This window comes from Phoxinus phoxinus (assembly GCF_949152265.1).
Source record: "Phoxinus phoxinus genome assembly, chromosome: 3".
Taxonomy (NCBI): Eukaryota; Metazoa; Chordata; class Actinopteri; order Cypriniformes; family Leuciscidae; genus Phoxinus; species Phoxinus phoxinus.
This window is the reverse complement of record NC_136878.1, coordinates 37,740,339-37,758,541: the sequence shown is the minus strand read 5'-3', so window position 1 is coordinate 37,758,541 and position 18,203 is coordinate 37,740,339. Positions and strand designations below refer to the sequence as shown.

Here is an 18,203-nt window from a genome sequence, read left to right as displayed (position 1 = left end):
ACTAAAAGCGCTGTGTTTTGCTGCCAGGCCAGTAGTTGGCGATGTCACTTTGTAAAGAAAAACTACACACCTAGACTGAACACGTAATACGCATGCGCATGACTTCACTGTTTCGTGTTTTTGTAGTTTACACAGAGACGATAACGGTATCGTTTTCAAAAACTTGAAATGTTTTCAAAAGTTTGTTTTCATGCCCCCACAGTTGTCTTGTAAATGAATGGCCAAAATGCATAAAACGTTTTCCATTTCTAGTTAAAAACGGTATTGTGTAAACGGCCCCTTAAATATTTGCTAAACAATGCCTACATTTATTTGGAATAACATACATGGAAGCATCGTACACCAGGTATATGTATTAAGAAGGTAATAGAGTCCATTTTGATTTCATGTTAACAGAAGTGAAAAGATTTAAATGATGAACTTACCTTTCATACCAAACTTGGAGCTTCTACCATATTTGAGGAAAACTAACATAACGATGCATCCAGTTAAAGCAACCACAGCAATCCCAACCACTATGTAAACCTAGAATATAAAAACACACAGTAGATTTTACTTCAGCAAGCGCAGCTCCAATCTGGGGTCAGTTTGAATTGATTTAGTAGAAGTAACATTGTATCAGAAAGACACTTACTATATATTGAAATCACTTGCTACTACAATATTGTTGCAAATGTAAATTATCCAATAATATATCAAACAATTAATGGAATATTCCTGGTAAATATATATGTTAAGCTCTGTCAACAGTATCTGAGGCTTGCTGTCGATTACCACTGAAAATAATGTGACTTCTCTCTCAGTTTTTAAAAGTAAATAAAAAAGAATGCGTTCTTACAAATAAAGTCTTTGGGGGAAAAATTCATCCACCTACTAAAGTAATATCACCTAAAAATAAAATAAAAAATAAATAAAAAAGATTTAGACAACTCTACAGATCAAATAAACATTATTTACTGAAGCTGTTAAACAAAAGTACAAGAGTACTTTTTCTGCTTTCAAACTCTCTGGAAAGCTGGCCCCACTGACTTTTAGTTTAAGTATAAACGGTTACACTTTATTTTAAGGTGTCTTTACACTTTAATTGACTACATTTACTTACTATAGGGTTAGGTTTGGTTTAGGGTTAGTTGCATGAAATTATGCATAATTTAGAGTTATTAACTACATGTAACATATGTGACAAAGACACTGTAAAACAAAGTGTTACCCAATTTTCTATAGTAATTGACAGCAGGCCACAGATGTTGTCGATAGAACTCAAGACGTATTTAACCTGAAATATTCCTTTAATCGCTCTATACAAAAACATACCGCAACTTTGTCCTCCAGTGGTGGGGTTTCTTAAAAACAGACAAAACAAATAACACTAAGTATACAATTGCAGTTCAAAATCTGGAGGTTTGAACAAATACATATAAATGGTGAGCAATAAAGGAAAAAAACAGTCTTACCTGGACTAAATGTTGTGTCTGTGTTACATCATTTAAATGGAAAGAAAAATCAAAATTAATTATTCGGTGTTAAATATCATTCTATAAACTGTATTGTATCAATGTTTTTATTTTTTCAGCAGCTGGGTAAATCTAATGAAAACTGATAAGAAATGTCTACGAAATATTTCACCCCTTTTTTATATGAAACTATATTTTGCATAAAGAAAATGCAGTCTAAACTAAAGTCTCGAAAAAACAGTCTTACCTGGACTAAATGTTGTGTCTGTGTTACATCATTTAAATGGAAAAAAAAATTGAAATGAATTATTCAGTGATAAATATCATTCTATAAACTGTATTTTAATTTTTTTTTTTTCAGCAGCTGGGTCAATCTAATGAAAACTGATAAGAAATGTCTACGAAATATTTCACCCTGTTATCATATGAAACTATATTTTGCACAAAGAAAATGCAGTCTAAAATAAGTCTAAAAGTCTCTTATCTACTCTTAAAGGCATTATTTTCATGGCAATTAAGCACAAACTCCAAATGCCAGTAGTCTGTAATTATGAAATATATATTACTTAACATTTATGATAAATTATTGATAAAGGTGTGTTGTGAAGTAAACTGTCAAGTATAGTATTTGTTGCAATGACCTTAACTTATAATAATAATTTTAAATAAATAATTGCATGCGAACAGGATGATTTTCATGACTAGTAAATCTGTCACCGCGCCACCTGCGACGACTACACCCTTATGGAGGGCTTCAGGTGCGGGCTGGACGGTCTTCCTAATGCCCCTGAAGAATACCTGCTGGACATTAGCTGAGTACATCAACCGCGCTCTGGGTGGATGTATCCTCTTTTACTGAGGGCGAAGCTGAATGAAATACCATTACCATCATCCAGCCCCACCTTGCTCCTGTTACCGTGCCAGGTCCAGGTCCAGAGCCAAGCCAACCGCCCCCCACGCCACACACAAACATTAAGCCAGAGCCCACCGCAGACGAGGAGCTCAAATCTGCCGCGATGGACGAGCCAGACAAGAGGACTAAGCCAACCATTGCCTTGGAGCCTGAGCCCCACAGTGAGTCTGACCAGGTGTGTGAGCCGGCAAAATCCTGTGCCACCGTAGGAGGTGGTAGTTTGGAGTTTGAGGGAATGAAGGAGGACCCCTCCCACGCTCCCACCACTGAGCTGTTACTGACCTTCATCATCGCCGCTGGTCCTACCCAGCTCTAAGTCTTCTATGTTTTTATTGCTGCTAGTTCCGCCCTGCGTAAAGCCTGTTTCGTCACCCAGTACAAAGTCTGTGTCATTGTCGTTGATCCCACCCAGGCTCCCTCTCCCGCCTCCGCTTTGCAATTCAACCAGTCCATCAGCCCCGTCTCTGCTGGTTTCCTTTGACACCTCTATTTCTCCTCTAACGGCACTCAGTTGTGTTAATTTGCATCAGGTCTTTCAGTCTCCAGCATCGCCCAGGCAAGTGGATCCCCCGGCTCCGCCTCTAGCTCCTGATCCCCTCACCCCACCTCGGCCCGTTGACCTGTCGGCTCCACCTTGGATCCTCCCTCCCTCAGATTCACCAGATACCATCATCCTTACGGCTCCAAAGGGCTCCCTCGTCCATCTGGCTTTGCCTTGGTCAAACTTCACCCTGCCTGAGCCAAGAACTTAGACGTCTGGTCGTCTGGCTTCAACTTCCCCCTGGCTCCACCTCGGTCCTCAGTCCCACCGGCTTCCCCTCAGTCATCAGGCACCCTGGCTCCACCTCGGATGCTCATTGCTGTGGTCCCGTCTCGGCCTCCAGGACCATCGGTGTTGCCTGGTCCCATCTGTTCTCCGTCTGCACCCAGGACACCACTACCACCGGCTTCATCTCCGTTAGTCACGCCCCAGGTATTCTCAGCCAAGTCTCCACCATGGCTCCTCCCTCCGTCGACTCCACCTTTCATCCTGGCTGTGCTCTGGATTCTTGCCTGACTACTCCTCCATTCCTGGCCTGCCTGGCTCCTCCCCCCATTATTACCACCTTGGTACTTGGTAACCATGGCACTTTGTCTGCCTTCTTCCTCCTTGGATTACAGTAATGAAGCACAGTTACGAAGAATTTAGTGGGGAAATGCGCTTACTTGTCATCAAAAATACTGTCACTACGCTAAAAATCTTAAAAGTCTTAAACAGATTTCTTCATGCAAAATATAATTCATTTATTTATTTAGATTTTAGGGTGAACGTTTTTTGTTGGGGAGTGATTTCCTTTAAAAAAAATTCATCCAGCTTACTTGTATTTATTGCGATAAATTACCAAAATGATCTTACCGTAATAGAAAATTGTTTCTGTGGAAACAAAAATATGACTACAGTTTGCTTGTACACTATAATAAACTGTATTAAAACATAATAATAAATCACATTATAGAGCCATACCTGTCCCTGAGTGGTCCACATCAGGTATGTGCATGAAGTGTGCCGACACGTTTCCGCTGTCCTCTCCGAACTCATTGCTGGCCACCAGTGTGTAGATGCCGTTATGAATGTGAGTGGGAATGACAAGCTGCAGACAGCCGTGGTACTCCGTATCTGTGATTTCATGGATTTCGGTCCTAATGTACTCCTGCTCCTCCAGCAGCTTCCCCTCGTGGTACCAGTGCAGATCAGGCTTTGGGTTGCCCGTCACAGTGAAAGGGATGCACCAGTCCTGGTTCCTCACAGGCTGGTATAGCTGCACTATAGTAGGGGGAACTGACCCAGAAAAAAGAAGAAGGAGCAGAGGAACGAGAAAGAAGGAAAGAGAGGAGGAGAGGAAGTGTAATCACAGGATGTTCCGCAGGAGTAAACAAGAGGAACGTGGAAAAAAATTGCTGTAGTTTGACGACAGGAAAGTGTCTGACAGCACATGGAATGGAGGGGCAGTAAAGAAGGATTCTAGGGTGAGAGATACAAGAGAATGATAAGAAATGAAGAGGCTTACTGTAATATTGCAAAACAACATGCAATCATAACCAAAAGCAAAATGGATAAAAGGATGTCGTCAAAGACTAAAAAAGCTGGTTGTTAACTGGTTTGTCACTGATAAGTTAAGAGAAAATGAGATGTTATGTTAGCAGCAGAATTTTCCAGCAGAATTTCCAAGCTGCTCATCAAGATGCAATGAGCCATGTTTGAATGTCAATTAAGTGAAAAGTAATTTTTTCTTGCATTGGTTCTGGGCGTTTGCAATGTGCCATGTTTGAATTGCAACCATGAATTGTATGGCTTCATGACATTTGAAATATGTTTTACAGCTTGTCAGCCCCAGTTTACTGTACAAATAAACTATCGTTCAAACGTTAAATATTTAAAATATATAATTTATTTTTGTGATGATAAAACTGAATTTCCAGCAGCCATTATTCCAGTCTTCGGAGTCACATGATCCTTCATAAATCTTTCTAATATTATGATTTGGTGTTCAAATCATGATAAAAATGTTTTCAGGATTAATTGAATCTTTCAGGAAAGTTAAAAAGAACAGCATTTATTAGATTTTTTTTCTCTGAAATCGTACTGCCACTTTTTTAAATGCACACCTTGCTGAATAAAACTAATAATTTATTTCTACTGACCCCAATCTTCTTTTGAGTTGTAGTGTATTTTGTTTTATGGAAAAGAACAGCTTGGACCGTGTGCTAAACATCTGCTTTTGTGTTCCAGGAATTGGAAGCGTTGGAATTATATGAAGGTGAGTAAGTAATCTTCATTGAATCTGACTGAAATCTTAATTTTTCCTTTATGTTTTAACAATTTCTTTAACTATGAAAGTAGCAATAATAACCACATAAAACAAAATGGGTAAATTCTACCAGAAGGCTTAAAGCTTACTATTGACTGGGAAAGCGTTGAAAAGTTTTTCAAGCAGTATTATGCAACAATGTGAGTTTTGTCAGGCCCAGTAGACTAATGTGATAGCTTGAGGGGAAACTTCCTGAATCTTAAGCATTTGGCACATTTTCAAATGTATCTTGAGCTTTAAAAAAAACGCCCAATAGTTTAGTTCTCTTAAAGGATCTAATCTCCACACACATGCATGTCAAATGACCCAGGACCTCAAATTCAGTTTGAAATCCTATTATTTTGTCAAAATATAAATGGAAAACATCAAACATACAAATCATAGAAAAATATGAATTACTTAAAATGTTTGTGAGTGTGACTACTCAATGACATTAATTATTTTTCACAAATTCGGAGAAGCAAATTGCACCTTTAATAAACAGCCACATTCCACCACTGAAATAATAATGGAAAATGGTAAAACGATTAGAGGTTGAGTGATTTTTACTTACAGCCCAAATTGAAAGTTTGGACACACTTGACTTGAATTTATGTTGCACTTTTGATCTAATGGTTTATGTTTGACTGCTTCATATTTGTTTTGTAGACAAAAATAAATTCTGCCAACATTCAGTATCGATTGCCCTAACTATATAGTTACACCCAATCTATATAGTTAGTTTTTTAAAAAAAATAGATGTATTGGAGCAGATTGTGAAAGAAAGACAGTCAACAAGTGTTGACTCCATTAATACTGTTTAAAATTAGGATGCGCCTCATGATTTCGGTTGAGGGAAGCCCAGAGAGTGCAGAGCTATAAATGTTGACCCTGTAAAGGGCAAATGGTGGCGACTTTCAAGCTCAAATATATGATACTTTAGATTTAACATTTACATTTTTCACAACATAATTCCCATACTTCCATCTCTTTTATTTCATAGTTTTTTATTTCGTACTTTTATTTTAAAATTTGGAACATAGTCTGATGGAAAACTAAAATTGAAAGGCGCAGTAAGCGATTAATGAGAAATACTGTTGATATTTGAAATTAACCCAAACAAACACACCCCTTCCTACATTGCTCCGCCCCCAAAATGCACGAACACACAATGCAAGAGTGGATGTATCTTTACCGAGTTGTCTCAGAGAGTGATTCGTTCATTTTGTGTTGACCACGCATGCGCAACATCCTATGTACAGGAAACTGAAATTATTAGTTCTCTTTGGGTTAGTAACATCTCTATTAGTTTGAGTCTTCGGGTTTGGGTCCGAGTCTTTCGTTCTTCCCGTCAGTCCCATAGAGGCTATGCAGTCAGTACCAAAAATCATTAGGATATTAAGTAAAGATCAAGTTCCATAAAGATATTTTGTAATTTTCATACCGTAAATATATAAAACATGTATTTGTGTGAGTGAATGCAGCATAATCGCGAACATAAATGGACAACTTTAAAGGCGTTTTTCTCAATGTTTAGATTTCTTTGCACCCTCAGATTCCAGATGTTCAATTCGTTGTATCTCGTCCAAATATTGTCGTATCCAAACAAACCATACATCGATGGAAACCTTATTTATGCAGCTTCATGTGATGTATACATCTCAATTTAAATAAATTGACCTATGTGACTGGTTTTGTGGTCCAGGGTCACATATGAATGTGGTACTAAAGAGTTGGTAATGTTTTAAACATTATCTATGATAGGGAAAATCACTTTGATAAAGATACATATATATAGCCCAATAACAACATGCAGTTAGGTGACATTAAACCGAACGACTCGAACCCGAGATAAGGGTGAGACTGTATAAATGAATAAGAACTAGTCAATTCTGTATCCAGTACCGACTGTACAGCTCAGCCTATGGGGCTGTCACGTGATGAACGAACGACTCGAACCTGAAGACTCAAAAGATTAACTAATCGATTCTGTATCCGGTACCGACTGCATAGCTCAACCTATGGGACTGTCACTTGATAAACGAATGACTCGAACCCGAAGTTGACCGAATCTAAACGTGAACTAATCAATTCTGTATCCGTTACTACAGACTGCAAAGCTCAGTTTATTGGGATGTCACGGAATGAACGAACGGCTTGGATCGGGAGGTGAGGTAAACTAACAGACTGCATAGGCTGAAGACCCAAATTATTAATCGTTTCTGTTTCTCATAATTTGGCCTTTTCCTTGCATTGCAATTTTTTGCTTATTCTAAATGCGATCAACATTTGATGTGTTTGGGGAATTTGCAACATTTTAAATACATTCTGCTGAAATGAACGAAATAACTTGAAAAAAGATTTGTTCATTTTGATGCGAGATCTGAGAAGATCCGAGTCAGTAAAATGATACGAACTTCCCACTACTATTCAGTACATAAGAGTATACAAGCAAGAGTTTGATGTTAGTTGCCAGCAGAATACCAGCTCCAAACAAACAATGACTCAAAACTGTCCTGTTACTATAGCTAACATAACAATAACAGCATATATTGGTTCTGTGAAACATAGCAAAACCAATGTTACGGTTTCAGGCCTTCCCGCTTAGGTCTCTCTAGCGCTGGAAATATTTTCCAATATTAACGTGGGTCCTAAAGCTCTTGCCTAATCATAAACCTTCTTTTTCCAGTGATATTTCACTGACCTTTTTGTAATGTCTCTCAGCCATCTCTCTTTCTACAGTCTTCAAATTTCCCTCTCTCTCACTCTCTCTCACTCTCTCTCCTCCCCCATCATGAACCCTACGTCCGATCCACTTTCAACAGCATTACCCAGAAATCAATTACTGCACGTTTAACATTTAACACTAGTATTGTTTATTGAAGTATTGAGCATATTCTCATGATGATGTTGTTAAATACAAACCAGATTTGTTTAATTTAGAAACCTGACAATAGGATTATCCCACATGGAAACATAACCACATGTTCTAGTCTTCTAATTCATGTTCATCAGCAGTGTTGGGAAAGGTTACTAGGTTACTAACTCTTAAAAATAACTAACTATGTTAAATTGTTACTTTTTAAAGGAAATTAAGAAAACTGGCGGACTTTTAAGTGCTTCTGTATTAGTCCTACAGGATTGCACAATATAGGCACCTCTCACTTTTCTTGCAGAGCAAATCTTTGGTCTTTTATTAGTTTATAAACTGTGATACCTGAAATAAAATTCATCCTCTATGTTAGTGCTTTTCAGCTGTTTCCCTTTTTCATTCACAGTGTAAAAGGAAGAGGATGCAATGCAACCTGTCCATGTTGGCATCTGACACATTTGGATTAGGCTACTTCTAACCAAGTGAGAGATGGATTCTACTGATTCGTACCATTGCTAGTTATATTTTTAAGTTAAGAAATTCAAATCTGCTCCAAGATCCAATAGTGATGTCCAATTCATGATATCATCCTCCAATGAATCGGTTGAACTGGTTTACAGTTAGCAATGAATGATTAATTTATGTAATTGAATTGCATAAGTTAATAACTCTCTGATTCAGTGATTGGAGCGAGTCTAAAAAGTTAACAAATCACTGAACTAGTCTTGTGCAACAAAAAATAAGCCAAGAACTGGGAGTAATATGATCCTCAGAGCAGTGTACTGACTCAGAATGATTCATAATAATTTCGGACTGAACTCTAAACTGTTTTAGCTCTATTCTATCTGAGTGACTAGGAGGACATTAAACCCCTCTCTCTTTAAATTGGTATTTTGAGCATGAGGAAGGAGCACATTAAAACAAATAAATAAATAAATACAAAATAATAAGTAGTATATTGGTAGTAGTAGTCGTTTAAAACTTAAAAGGAGTGTTTATAGTTTTATATAATTTTGGAATAATATTTATACTTTTATATAATTATGGAGTAATATTTCATCAAAGTTTCTTTAAATCAAGTAAATAATTTGTGTGATTGGTCTATTCCACTTGTCACCACTATTTGAGCTCTAGGCCTTCTGTCAGAGAAGAACTGGAATGAAACTTAACTTGGGGCTCACTCAAATGAACACAACAATGCAAATCCACTTATGAGACTGAGTTCTTACAAAGAATATTGAGAACGACTGAAGCCTCATTCTGGCCCACTATGTTCTCGGCACTACAGGTGAGCTCTCTGCCGTTGTCGTCAGGTGAAAGTTCACGTAGAGCCAGCACAGACCGAAGCTCCACTTTGCTGATCTGTGAGAAAGAAATCGCATCAACTCGAATATGTTTATACATCAATCTAATATTGGCTGTTGTTATGCTTCATAAAATTAGATAGACTCCATTTGAAACTTACACTTTTAAATTTACTGAAGAAAATGTGAACTTGGCCATGCAAGACTCAGTACCATGATGCTAGGGTGTTATGAGTGAGTGCCAGGGTGTTGTTATGTGGTTTCTAGGGGATTCAGGGTCATTTCTAAGTGGTTTCTTACTGACCAAAGTCAAGCAAGACCACCCAAACAACTTTCTGAAATTCTGGTACACTGAGAACATTTTTACTTCAGACCAATTTTGGACCAACCAGAAATATTCTTTCATTTGTTACAGCCAGATTTACAACCCCATTTCCAGAAAAGTTAGGACATTTTGTGAAATGCAATAAAACCAAGAATCTTGAAGCTTTATTTAACAAAAAAAAAGAAGAATAAAAAAGACAAGATTACCAATGTTTTTAACTTTTTACTGACCGACTTAAGTGTATTTTGTAGATAAAAACAATTGATTTTGACCATGATTTTGATGGCTGCAACACACTCAAAAAAAGTTAGGACAGAGGCATGTTTACCATTGTGTCACATCACCTTTACTTTTAATTATACTTTTTAATCGTTTGGGAATTGAGGATACTAAGTGTTGTATTTTTGCAAGTGGAATTTTTGCCCAATCTCGCATGATACAAGACAGCTGCTCAACAGTCTGTGGTCGTTGTTGTCGGATTTTCATGATTGGCCATACATTTTCAATAAGAGACAGATCTGGACTGCAGGCAGGCAGTGTCTAAGAAACTACTCTGTCGTCGTAGCACGTGCAGAATGTGGCCTGGCATTGAAAGATGGCAGTATAAGTCTCTGTACAATCCCAATATATGCCTTCACCTCAATGGTACCTTCACACATATGCAAGTCACCCATACCGTTTGCACTGATGAACCCCCATACCATGACAGATGTTTGCATTTGCACTGAATTCTTTGCAATCTTGCATTGAGAAATGTGATTTTTGAATAGTTGACCAGTCTTTGCTTATAAAGATGTTCCTTTTACCCTCAATCCCAATACCCTCACCTATAACCAATTCACATACTTATTGTGGACTGTTTCAAAACATTTAGCTTCGGTATTCTATAACCTTTTCACTTTTGTTTTGCCTCTGTCCCAACTTTTTTGGAGTGTGTTGCATCCATCAAAATCAAAATACAATTAGTTTGGTCAGTTTTTGGAATTATTTTCTTTGTACTTTTGTTAGTTAAGTAAAGGTTGAAGAGAATTAAAAAATCACAGATTCTTAATTTGATTGAATTTTTTAAAATGTCCCAATTTCTCTAGAATGTTTTTCTAAAATTTTATTTAAAATGTTATTTAAAATAAATCAAACATATTTGCCCCACGACAAAAACATTCAAAGAACAAATATTATTTATTATAAAAACCATACGTACGTAATTAATATATTTTCTTTAGATATAAGCCAAATGTTACTTGATAGGTCAACATAATAATATAACATAATTTCACTATAAACAAAAGCTAAATTAGCATACTATGAAAGTAAAATTTACACTTAAGATACAACTTAAATGTTGATTGTAATATCGTTTTAAAATATGCATTACATTTTCCTTTATGTACTAACAATTTAATTTAATTAATAAACCTCATAAACATCACTGCAGCCAGTAAAGCTAGCCAGTATGTTTTCTGCACATCTGGTACTGGTATCAAGTGAAAACACTATTCAAAATGTTTCTTTTAATTGTTTCTGTGGGGAGTGTTATTTGCTTCAACTTATAACCGGTTTCAGCTGTAAACCATGATTTTCTATTTGGTTTCACTGTTTCTCCTCAATGAGATGTTTTCAGTCATTTTATCACTAGGCAAAAATATAAAATGCTCTAAAATCATTCATATATGTAGCACAAACTGTGCTGGGCGAATTACATGTCTTACTCAGCGTTAGGATTAATAATGTTTGTGATGCTCGCCATAGTCATTTTTAACTATGCAGCCACACCAAACATCCAATGTGAACAAAGCACCATTAACTGGAGCTAAATAATCCATGTTCTTATTCTACATCTCAGTGTTTTTAATCTGTCATACAGGCTGCTATACCATGGGTGAAGGCTCCTTTAATGTAAGCATAGTGAGCATTTTAAATATTAATGGAAACATAATGCTTTCACGGGCTAGAGTCAAGCATCTGTGGTTTCAGCCTGTGATCAGTCATGATTTTTGAAAGCCCATTATATAGGATGCTACAGAGATTAAATGTTTAAACATCCTTAATGTGTAAAACTGGCGCAAGGAGTAGAGAGGTTAAAACTGATGTGAGGATGGCAGATCCGTATAGGCCAACGACAAGGGCTATCATGAAACATGATCACTGTACTTCGGGTTTAATGTGTTAAACACTGTATTCTACGGAGCCCCTAGAGGGACATGGTGATGGAAAAAATACGAGATGGGAGGAAAAATATATTTCAATGCTTTTGTGTTCCCACGAGAATCTTTGCGTTCGTTCGGAAAACCTTTGCGCTCCCTAAGAAGCATTTGCGTGCAAAACTTTTGTGTTCTTTGTGAGTGAACGCAAAGTGTCTCGGGGGAATGCAAAACATTTGCGAGAGAATGCAAAAGCATTGACAAATAATTTTTCCTCCCATCTCATACCTTTTTTCTTCTTCACCATGTCCCTATAGGGGCTCTGTAGACTTCCACCAAGATTATCAACATGATTTTACTTATGATTTTGTGGAAGATCTCGTGATGCTATGCCTCATCAAAGAATACGGTAGTCAGATTACAATCAAATCTTCTGAAGAGACATGATCACTTTATATGATAAATGGATTTAAGCTTTCGTTCACATATAAATATTAATCAACACATATGCATAGAGCACATTACACATGGCGTCCGAGAACCAACAAGCTTATTCTCGCTGGTCAAGAAAGAACGATTGAGAGCTTCTCTTTACCATATTTGATGTGTTTACCTATATGTATGTGTGCGTTAATAAAACATTTTATATGAATAAAAGCCTTAATTACATTACATTACAAATGTTCATCATATGAAGCGATCATGTCTCTTCAGAAGACTTGGATTAAACCACTCAAATCACATGCATTACTTTTACTCTTACCTTATCTGTTTATGAACTGTTTATGAAGTGTCAAATAGATTTGATGGAATGAACTTTCAAAGGAGGGACAGACATCTGTCAAGTTTTATTAATAATATCTTAATTTGTGTTTTTAAAATATAAATCAAAGTCTCCAGGGTTTAGTAACTGACAATAGAATTTTCATTTTTGAGCGAACTCTCCTTTAAAGGGGTCATGACATAGTTTTTTTATTTTTATTATTTTACTATCTTCCTTGAGGTTCACTTATAATGTTAATACAGTTTTTTTGCACACAATATATATATATATATATATATATATATATATATATATATATATATATGTATATGTACAGTGTACGCAGAGGGTCAGAATGAAATATATATATAATTTAATTCTGACCCTCTGTCTGAAATAATCAGTTTAAAGCTTGTCAGTAAATGGCCGCTGTTATGATTGGCTAACGCATATGAAACAGTATCAATGCCCACTTGCTATTGCACGTGTTTTTAAAACATTATACATATACAGTACAACCATCATTTACTGAAAAAGCATTATGAAATCATTTTCTTAGAGTTTGTGATGCAGCTGCTGTCAGATCCAATGCAGTTGGCTGCTTCATCTTTCAACAAAAGTTTCTTTGCAAACTCTCCATTACAATGTGCCTCATTTACAAAACAAAATGCTTCATACAAGCAAATAATCCTTTGTATTCCAAATAAACAAAATAAATTTGCGTGAATCAGGACACCATTACAATTAACCATCCACTTGTTTCCAGTGGTGGGATCCTCCAAATTTATTTCTCATGTCATGACCCCTTTAACATCATGGCTATAATTACATCCGTGAATAAAAATTGGAAGGTGAATTAAAGCGCATTGTGGGATACAATATTGCACACAGTGTGTTTTTCTTGTTTGAATACTCCGTATTTATTAGGTCGACCACGTATTCTAAACATATAGACAATGTGCATGCTGCCTACAATATGCATACTGCAGAAACAGTAAGAGCACTATGTTAGTATGCTATTCCAACTAGCTTTGTACTTAAAGGGCAAACAGGGTGTTACCTGAAGGCTGGTTGAGAGAGGAGGGTGATCACTCGAATTTAAGCTCCAGGATAACTCGGGGGTCGGGGATCCAGACACACTGCACATCACAGTAGCATCACTTCCTGCCATTTGACTGACGAAAGCAGGGATGACCTCGACACGTGGATACTCTGAAATAAGGACAGAAATTTCACGTTTTCAAAAACTAATACTAATACAAATTAGATATGCATTAAGTGTGTTTGAGTTCCATTACCACATGACGGAAGAGTGAGTCTAGAGAGGGCTTTTGCCCCTCCTCCTTCCAGTAGACACTGCAGACCCTCTTTCTCACTATCATCCAACCAGACTTTGATCCAGATGTTCTCACATGCACATTGCAAAGGGTTCCCAGAGAGCAACCTAAATAGCAAACCCAAACAGATTCAGGAACCGAAGGCTGCTTTGTATGCTGCACAAACAGCACACTGTACATAGTTGTGTATGTGTTATTAGTGAAAAGAAGATCTTACAAAGTCGACACGTTTGAATAACGAATTGCCATCCAAGAGAGTGTTGATAAGTTATTGTCTCTGAGATTCCTACAGATAGAAGAAAGAAAAAAAAGATTAAATTACTTGAAAGTAAAGATTTCTTTGAAAACATCACAGATTTGCTTAATAATGACATTTCAAATAAGTTTTAAAAAAATAGACTCACAGATATTGAAGTTTAGAATTGTTGAAGAAGGCCAACGTAGATACATATGTCAGGTGAGTGTTGGTCACTGTTCTGTGGGAGACAGTAAATGCTCACATAAGTTTTGCTCTTCTATAAAGTGTCAATACTTTCTTAAAATATCAAATACTCACAAATTCCTGAGATTCGAGTAGAACTTCATATGGTCCTCGTTAATTGTAAATAGCCTTTTTTGATTTGAGATATAGCTGTGGAAAGCAAAAGGAATGATTAAAAGTGCTGTGGTACATTGATGAATATACCACAATAGTATTATGATTTATTGAAGATGATTCTCATCTTCGTATATCATGATATTTAACTATCATGGCAATGGGTTAAAAAAAATATATAGTTGTACCATAATAGTGTTTTTTTTTTCATTTATACATAATAGTTAAACATAAATAGTAAACATAATAGTTTTTTAATGTTGTTATGGTTTTTAATGTTGTTCAAATAAGTATATTATGCTAGCCAGGGCTACATTTATTTGATTTAAAACTACAGTAAAAATAGTAATATTGTGAAATAGTTTTACAATTTAAAATGACTCTTTTCTATTTTAACATTTTTCCTTGTAAATTATTCCTGTGATGGCAAAGCTGAATTTCCAGCATCAGACATATTTTTTATATATATATATCAGTGCTGCAAACTGTTGTGGGGCTTATTACTTTAGTGACAACAGTAAAAAAAAAATATATATAATAATAATAGTATCCTTGCTGAATAAAAGTCTCTAGTCTAAACCTTTGGACGCTATTGTAGCCTACTTACTTCAAATAACGACTATGCTATTACCATGGTACCTTATATAGCCTGAAAAACGGATTTTGATTGTATTTTTGTTACGTTTTTATTAGTAAGTTTCAGTATTAGAATATATGAACTAGGTAACAAATTAATAAAGCCAATTGTTTTCAGTTAATATTGGCCTTTAAAAAAAAGTAGCTACAGCATGGTATTTACATTGCAGTCTATTTTCAAGAAAATAATGATATTTTTTTGGTAGCGTAATACGTTTCAGTAATATTATATGAGAACATAATTTAATAAGGTAGATAGCTACGCGTCTAATAAATAAATTCAAGCCAACTGTTTTCAGGGCGCACTGTCATGGAAAAACAGTAATTGTAAAATTAGAGCAAAAATGAAAATATCAACAGGCAGTTCTCTTTTTTTCAGAGACAGCTAAAACAGACGCAGGGTAATTTGACATCAACCGTCACCATATGAACAAGTTAATAAAGGTGCGCGTGAAAAAGCCATGATTTCACTACAGCGCGCGCACATGCCTGGAGTGGGTCCAGTGAGCCGTTGTCGTGGAAACGGAGTGACATATTTGCGTAGGCGCCGATGCCTATTGCTCTGCGGACACGTTAGACTAGGCTACTCCCCAACTAGCCTATACACAACAATTCATGGAATAATGTACGCGTCAAACTTAATTATATTCGGAAATACCAGCAGTTTATTAAGCGTTTCCCTCACGGCAGGCCTAAAGGACATTTTTCTCCCAAGACCAAGACATTTGACGGTCTCACAAGCCAGTCAGTGCTGCCTAATGCATACCAGATCTTCACAGATTTAAATCTCTGTGAAGCAGACGCTGTATCTTCACCGATATGCATCTAATAGAGTTATGTCGATATGTGGCCGATTTATAAATTTGAGTGTAAGCCGATTGTGTTATCTATTTTTTTTCTATGAAAGTCAATTGAGGTGAGTCAGCAGCCCCACTGAATTATTATCTGAGTGATCATTTTTATAAATAAAAAAACCCCTTTAGATATGCTATTATGTCAACTTAGCCTACTGTGTCCCCGACACATTCCCTTCAACCGCTCTCATCCTCTCTCACACACGACATGATGTCTGTTGCATGTCACCCTATGGTCTTGTTTGATGTCAAGAGCTCGTATGCACGCCCTGAATTATCGTAGCAAACTCCACACATGCCCATAGCGGTGGCTGAAATGGTCAGGCTGTGGATGTCATGGAATAGCACTGCACTAAACTTATTTTGTCCCTCGACGAATTGAGGAATCTACCCACACACCTCACGCGCACACGCTCACAAACACACGCGCATGTTTTTTTTTTTTTTCCTTCACGCATCCGTGAAGCTGGAGGAGCAGGTCTCCCGGTTTATTTCTCACTAAAACACTGCACTTACATATCCGTAATGTTTTCCATATCAGACTCTGGCACCAAGACAGGGAAATCCTCGATCCCTGGTTCTTGATCGATACACGAGATCCTCGAGGCATTGCAAAAGCACGACACAGGACAAGCCGAGCTGAGCCTCAGCAGCCCGAATAAAACCCCACACAACCCCCAGCGAGCCATTCCATGAACCCCTGTGGTCATAGCAGGTCTAGCGCGATGCATTCACTGTTGTGTACTAATGTCTTGTAGTATTTTCAGCAATTCCGAGATGAGGCGCCGCTGCTGTGGGATGCGCAAAGACGTTGTGCGCGACGCGAGACTGTCATGGAGTGGCCTTTTCTGGTCTCCGCAGAAAGGTGATAACGCAACGGGGAAATGTTCGCGTGCCAATATGTTGCGCTATCCGGGCTTCGCTTCTTCCAGACGCGGTGGTAAAACGTGTGGCCGCAGGCTGTGTGTGTCTACGGGCTGCGGTGGTGACGCTGACGTCTCACATCCAGCGCTGAGGAAGAAAACAAGCGAGACAGTGTGCGTGTGCGCGCGCGTGTGAAGAGGCAGCAGCGCGTACCTGCAAGCGCCTATTGATTACCGACCGCATCTCCCTCAGCCATCGCTGTAATTACATGTGGAGGGGGACGTTAAAGATGCTCTCAGCGATGTCATATCGGCAATAATTGATCACCTATGTTGTCAAGGGGCTATCTTTGGGAGATGCATATTGATAGGGACGAGGAGATGCTGTCAAATATGGTTTTATATCGAGTCATTTGGGAAATTGCTTGATTGTTTTCATTTGTTCGTCTGTTTAACAATACGAGCTGGCTGTGTTGCTTTACCATCCTCTTTTCAGCAATCCTACCACAACTTCATGAATAGCCATTACCGAAGTGTGACGTGCTGTTTGACGCACAAGATGGGCTGCATCTAGAAAAATAATTACTAAACAAAAATGCCAGGATGTTTTTTTTTTTTTTTTTTTTTACTGATGTCAGTCTCGCATTCCAATCGTAGTGTAGTCTATGGCAATGAGACGAAATAATATTAATAATAAATAATAAATTATATTACTTTGTTTGGGGTGTTTACCGAATTATCAGTTTATGTGAAGTGAAGGGACGGCCCGAGCGCTATGATGAATTCTGAAAATGCGCGTTTGAATCTCACATTTGACGTCCGTATTCATCTTGTGAGAGAAGTTAGAGTCCACCATGTGCACTAGATTCCACGCGTTATATGAACATTTGAGTTAATTTCAGCATGATACGGGTGTGTACACTGAGGGCCCTTGGTTTAGGAAATTAGCTCAAGCCAAAAGAAGTGAAAGGTGACGGGACTGTTATATTTTTTTACCAGGAGAGGGCGACAAATGCATTAAGCAAGGCAACACGTTTTTTTTTTATCACGGTCAATGTGAGCTGCAATCACTATTTGATTTTTCCCTAAACACAAATGATTACATTTTGGCCATTAAAGCCACCCTTTTGGTCGTAAAAAGAGCCATCTGTACAAGATAAGATATGTCCTGTATTCTTAACGGTCTATATCAGTTTTTACTGGGTTTTGTAGCCTATTATTTTTTTGCAATACAGTGTTAACCAAACCAGTCCAATGCGAAAGACATGAGAGGGTGCACCTTGATCGACAGTACATTTGTGAGTATATAAAACAAATT

At 37.4% G+C, this 18,203-nt stretch overlaps 1 protein-coding gene across 1 annotated transcript in view; it reads right to left on the bottom strand.

Annotated features, from left to right (window-relative positions):
- The window catches only part of ntrk2b (neurotrophic tyrosine kinase, receptor, type 2b), a 28,209-nt gene extending 11,345 nt beyond the window's left edge, over window positions 1–16,864 (bottom strand). The window contains exons 1-10 of the mRNA XM_079608157.1: window positions 16,539–16,864; window positions 14,494–14,568; window positions 14,342–14,413; window positions 14,155–14,223; window positions 13,899–14,044; window positions 13,661–13,812; window positions 9,297–9,429; window positions 3,872–4,186; window positions 1,315–1,343; window positions 426–525 (exon numbers count right to left, since the gene is read on the bottom strand). Of these exons, the coding sequence (XP_079464283.1) occupies window positions 426–525; window positions 1,315–1,343; window positions 3,872–4,186; window positions 9,297–9,429; window positions 13,661–13,812; window positions 13,899–14,044; window positions 14,155–14,223; window positions 14,342–14,413; window positions 14,494–14,568; window positions 16,539–16,753 (1,306 nt within the window). The 5' untranslated portion in view covers window positions 16,754–16,864. The remainder of the gene's footprint in view (window positions 1–425; window positions 526–1,314; window positions 1,344–3,871; window positions 4,187–9,296; window positions 9,430–13,660; window positions 13,813–13,898; window positions 14,045–14,154; window positions 14,224–14,341; window positions 14,414–14,493; window positions 14,569–16,538) is intronic.
- Window positions 16,865–18,203: the final 1,339 nt, after the last annotated feature.